Consider the following 5482-nt stretch of genomic DNA (forward strand, 5'->3'; position numbering starts at 1 on the left):
TCGGTCTCTGCCGGCCTCTCCTGTCAGATGGCGTCATTTCGTGGGTGACAAGGTCCTGGCTGCCCTTCCTTCTCTCCGTCAGCCTGTCCTGCCCCTGGTCCTCCCTCGAGGGACAAAGCATCTGAGCAGATAGGCCCTGATTTTATTACTCACCAGGGTAAATGGGGTCATCACAACCCATGATCTCTGAGCTCAGACTCACTGCCCCCATGGAGCTGGGGGCCGGGGTCACAGCCACTCTGTGCGGTGGCCCAGACAGAGAGTGAAGCACTGCTGGGCAGTTTCCCCGCACCTTCCTTGCCTTTCTTCCATTCGGGAGGCCAGCTTCCTCTCCATCAGCCTCTCAAAGGTGCAGCCGAGACGCTGCCATCTCTGCTTGCGGGCTTGGGTGCAGCCTCCAGGGGCATAACTTTGGGCAGAGGCCACAGGGCCACTTAGTGCCTGCAGGCCGCCTGGCTAGTCCTGTGCCCAGCCTTCCGGACCTGGCCTGCCAGTCTGGAAGCACTCCCGAGGAATGCACCCCAGGCAAGGACACAGAGCCTCAGGAAACACACTTATCCGCTTCGTGTGGAGCCTCACAGGGTAAAGCTTTTAAATGTAACTCATGGTAATTTCTCAGTTACAACACCGACCGCATAAATCACTAAAGGGAAAAAAATCCCAGCCAGACCCAGTTTCAGTGTCCAAGCTGGTGGGCCTCGTGGAGGCTGATGTCCTGGTGAAAATTCCTAGTTCGAGGTCTTTATAAATGCTTCTTTCTTGGGATTGTCCTAGGACCACATGAGGAAAGAAAACTTGTGAGGCTTGGACTGTGGAATGAAGGAAGACCGGAGCCCCAGCCGGGGGTGGGCTTCAAGCACCAGTTGGATGGTTTCCTTTGATGGAAAGAGCATGGCAGCTGAGCGTCCAGGAGGATGGCGTATCCCTCCCCAGGCCTGCCCGCCGCCCCTTTGTGTCCCAGAGCTTTGACTGCATTGCTCACACGCTCCCCCCCGCCAGCACCCCCTCTCTCTGCTCGCCACCCCTCCCCCAAGGCAGCATCAGCCCACCCACTGCCTCTGACCCCTCCCCGGCCTCTGTCTTGCCTTCACTCCCTGCGGCGGGGTTAGGATCCTGGTGGCCAGACCACCACCCACCTTCCTAACAGGGGAGGAACACTGGTGGCTTCTGCATGCTCTCTGATCTCTATCCCTATCCCATCCAACAAAGTGGATGCCTTGGTTCCTTCCTCTCCTTGCCTTTGGTTAGAATTGTTGTCCCCTGTCCCCCTCCGTGGCCTAAAGTCCTTTCTCTTTCTCCAATCATCCATGTGATGGCCAGTCTCCAGCACGGCCCCCAGTGACCCTCACCTGCTGGGACCCACACCCTTTGAGGTCCCCGTCCACACCTGGGTGCCCAGTCGGAAGCTGTAGAGGCACAGAAGGGGGAAGCCGTGGGAAGCCGGCTGCCTCGTCAGGAGGTAGCCCAGCAGCCCCGCGGAGGGGTCTACCAGGGACGAGCTCCTGCCGAAAACCAGGGCAACTTCCCGGAGTGTGACTGAGCCGCCGGGAGGTGGGTCCTCCAGCCCCAGTCAAGCCTGTAGGTGACGCAGCCCCGGCTGATACCTGCCTGCAGCCTCAGGAGACTCCCTGAGCCGGGAGCATCCGGCAGAGCTGCTGTCGGCTTCCTCCTGGGTTCCACAAACTGTGCGGAATGATAAATGTTTATTGTTTTCAGCCACTGTTTCTTTCTCGGAGTGGTTTGTTAAACAGCAGTAGATTATTGATACGGTGTGTTTCTCTATGACGAGGTTTCTTTCACCATGCCCTACCCAATAATGTCTTTTACTGGAGCCGAGCCTGTTGATAAATCAGCCTCCCTTTATCCAATCAAACTGAAGAATGTTCTTCTCATTTATTTTGTGGGCTTAGCATAGTGCCTGGTAAATAGCTTGTCTCAGTATTAAAACATATGGAGCAAATACCAGAGGAATCAGGTGAATTAATTAAATCAATAAATTTCAGTAGCTGTCAAATGAGTGTTACTGATAAAGTTAAAACACAACGAGGGGTTTCCCTGGTGGCACAGTGGTTAAGAATCTGCCCGCCAATGCAGGGCGCAGTGGTTCAAGCCCTGGTCTGGGAAGATCCCACATGCCGTGGAGCAACTAAGCCCGTGTGCCACAACTACTGAGCGTGTGCTCTAGAGCCTGCGAGCCACAACTACTGAAGCCCACGTGCCTACAGCCTGTGATCCACAGCAAGAGAAGACACCGCAGTGAGAGGCCTGCACGCCACAGTGAAGAGTAGCCCCCGCTCGCTGCAACTAGAGAAAGCCCGTGGTTAGCAATGAGGACCCAACGCAGCCAAAAATAAATAAATAAATTTATTTTAAAAACAAAACCAAGAAAACCGCAATGAGCTTTTGCCTCGTTGCAGCTGAGAAAGCAACATGGGTCACCAGCAGCTCTACTGGAGCCATCTGGGAAAATTCGGCCAGGGTTCTCGCTCAAACCGGCACGGTGTGATCCAGGAATATGGCCTCAATATACGCCACCTGTGTTTCTGCCAGTACGTGAAGGACATTGGCTTCATTAGGTTGGACTAAGTGTGAACTTCTTGAATGGGTCATCAAGCATACCTACCTTCCTCAGAAACAATACTAACTCTCTGTATATAAAATAAAAATTTTAAAACTTCAGAAAAACCCACAATGAAACTCATTTCTGGATATCTTCATGTGATTTATGGGGGAGGGGAAGTCAGGTGGTAAAGTTTACCTCTTACTGCTAGATTGATAATAAAAATTACTGCTATTCGCTAAATACACACCACCTGATGATGGTGGGGGCCACTGGAAGCACATTTGGCATCAGAGGCTGGCAAATTATATATAAAAAGTGCCGAGGGTGGTGTTTCAGTTAAGTGACTAGTCCCATGACAGGATCTGAGTCTAGACCTTCACAGTTACCCCGGGTGTCTGGAACATGGCACCCATGGGGTCACTGTTGCAGGTTCCCAGCCACAAACTCTCACTTCTCTCATCTAGCTGAATTCTGTGGCTTCTGTGACAAAGGAGAAGAAATTCTAAGAGAGAGGGAATGAAACTGTTACTGACCTGGGTTCTTGGACTCATTCATCAATAGAAATTGATCACAGGCCAGATGGGAAATTCAGGCAGGGCTTTATTGGGGCCCCTGCAGCACAGGGAGTGTAAGCAACAGGGGCCCTTACTGCTCCCAAGGAGGGCGGGCTGCTTCCTTAAACGGGGTGAGGGTGGGGATGGATCCGAGGGTCCGGTCAGAGGCGGGGCTTAGGTGGTCTGCCCGCCCCCTTGGTGGTGCTGTGTGCAGGGATCTGCACAGGACCTCAGAAGTGGCTGTTGGTTTGTGGCCTTTTTGTATCTTGTTGTTGATAATTTGCCCCCCTGTGCAGGCCTGCAGTTATTTTTAATCCCTTATAGTTTCTTTGTATCTGTTGCTCAAGGAGATGTTTGTCCAGGTGCAGGTCCTGCAGCAAAGGGCCCAGGGCCCAGCCTGTCTCAAAACCAGAATTTACTCTATGGCAAATGCATTACTTACAAAGTTACATTTCAACTTTATGGTGACCTTGTGAGATGGGAGCTGTTATCCCTGTTTACAGATGAGAACCAGGGTCCATTCTCTTAAGCAACATGCCAACTTCACATAGACGAGGAAATCATGAGACCATCATTCAGACCAGAATCTGCCTGGTTCCAGTCTTCCTGTTACCAGACACAAGTTCATGTGCCCAACACAGAGTGAGGCCAAACAGTACCCAAACATCGGACGGAGTCTGGAGCAGAAAAAGGTTTATTGCAGAGCTGAGCAAGGAGACGGGTGGCTCATGTCCCCCAAACCCCCCGAACTCCCAAAGGCTTTCCGCAGAGCATTTTTAAAGGCCAGGTGAGGGGGGCGGGTCGCAGGGCATGAGAGCAGCTCGTGCACAGTTCTCTGGTTGGCTGATGGTGAGGTCACAGGGTCAACATTATCAATCCTGAGGCTCCAGGAGGCCTGGGTCATCAGGTAGTTAACATCTCCATTTGGTGGTGGTTTTAGCATCTGTAAAGCAACTCAGGAAGTGTGCACCAGATACTATGATCTGGCTACTTCAGAGGGGAGCCCAGCAGAGGATACGGGCGAGGGCCTGTCCCGGGAAGGCCCCATACGGTCATGCTCGGTTACATTCCCACTACCATTGTTCACAGAACCCAAGATCGGGAAGGCAGCTTTGGAATCTTCTAGACGAGCTCCTCTAACACACCTGAGGAGACGGAGACTAAAAAGTCACGAGACTTGGGGCTTCCCTGGTGGCGCAGTGGTTGGGAGTCCGCCTGCCGATGCAGGGGGCGCGGGTTCGTGCCCCGGTCCGGGAGGATCCCACGTGTCGCGGAGCGGCTGGGCCCGTGAGCCATGGCCGCTGAGCCTGCGCGTCCGGAGCCTGTGCTCCGCAACGGGAGAGGCCACAGCAGTGAGAGGCCCGCGTACCGCAAAAAAAAAAAAAAAAAAAGTCACGAGACTGTTCGAATTAGCTCAGCTGTTAACGGTGTGACCAGATTGCTTTGGGACTTGTGGTTTGTTTTTCTTTGCACGCCACCGTTTGAGGGTAAGATCCACCGTGTGCATCTCCACAGCTCCTAGAAGAGCACTCAGAGTTTATGAGGACTTGGATGCGTGACAGAGTTTTAATCCACATCCTTGAAGACATCCTGCTTTTTAAAATAAACATAAATATCACACTGTTGAAAATGGAGGAAGACAGTGTTCTCACTTGCCGGCTGCCCTTTGAGCCAACAGGGCTGGGGGCCGGCGGAGAAGGAGGCGCACCCGGCTCCACGGGTGCCGCGCCGGCCATCCTGGAGGGGCTGAGGACCCCCTGGGTGGCTTCGCAGACACAGGAGACCCCCTGGGCGGATCGCGGCCGATTCCAAGGTCTTCTGTGATAATAGCACCAGTTTAATTATAATCCAGAGTGTAAATTCTAGTTTGCTTACATCTCGAGTATGTTTCATTTCAAATGTGACTTTCCAGCTCCTTCTCTCTCCTTTTTTTCCGCTTCGTGCCATAAAATATTTGCATATTTGAATGTCAAGATTTTCCAAGTGCTGGAAGCAACAGGCTCTGGTATGTTCTCAAGTGATTTTGTACAGCAGCATCTGTCTTGTTTCAGCAGCCACCAGAGCTGAGAAGTGACCCAAGAGCAGCCTGCCAGGAAGACATAGTGTGGGATCCAAGGGGGCTCCTCCTAAAACAGAGCCCGCCAGGGCCGGGGCCCTGCCATCCCAGGCAGCTTCAGAACACATGTTTCCCCAGCTTATTTTTATTTATGTATTTATTTTAAAAGAAAGGCAGATAACCAAAGGAAACAAATACTGAATGACAGCTACAGAATGTATCTTTGGAACTTGCTAGACTAATTACTGAGGCTCCAAAATCACTTTAAAAGCAACACATTTTGTTTTGCAATATACATTCTTGTTGCCA

At 52.2% G+C, this 5482-nt stretch overlaps 1 protein-coding gene across 1 annotated transcript; it reads left to right on the forward strand.

Annotated features, from left to right (window-relative positions):
* Nucleotides 1-2430: 2430 nt before the first annotated feature.
* On the forward strand, nt 2431-2639 carry LOC112066890 (40S ribosomal protein S29-like). The gene has a single exon (XM_055078751.1). It carries the CDS (start codon nt 2431-2433, stop codon nt 2584-2586), a length of 156 nt encoding a protein of 51 aa, XP_054934726.1. The 3' UTR covers nt 2587-2639.
* Nucleotides 2640-5482: the final 2843 nt, after the last annotated feature.

The sequence above is a fragment of the Physeter macrocephalus genome, chromosome 16, assembly GCF_002837175.3.
Source record: "Physeter macrocephalus isolate SW-GA chromosome 16, ASM283717v5, whole genome shotgun sequence".
Lineage (NCBI taxonomy): Eukaryota > Metazoa > Chordata > Mammalia > Artiodactyla > Physeteridae > Physeter > Physeter macrocephalus.

What these genes read in the sequence shown, in the direction of transcription:
- LOC112066890 (XM_055078751.1), top strand. Translation starts at nt 2,431, where the DNA reads ATGGGTCACCAGCAGCTCTACTGGAGCCATCTGGGAAAATTCGGCCAG.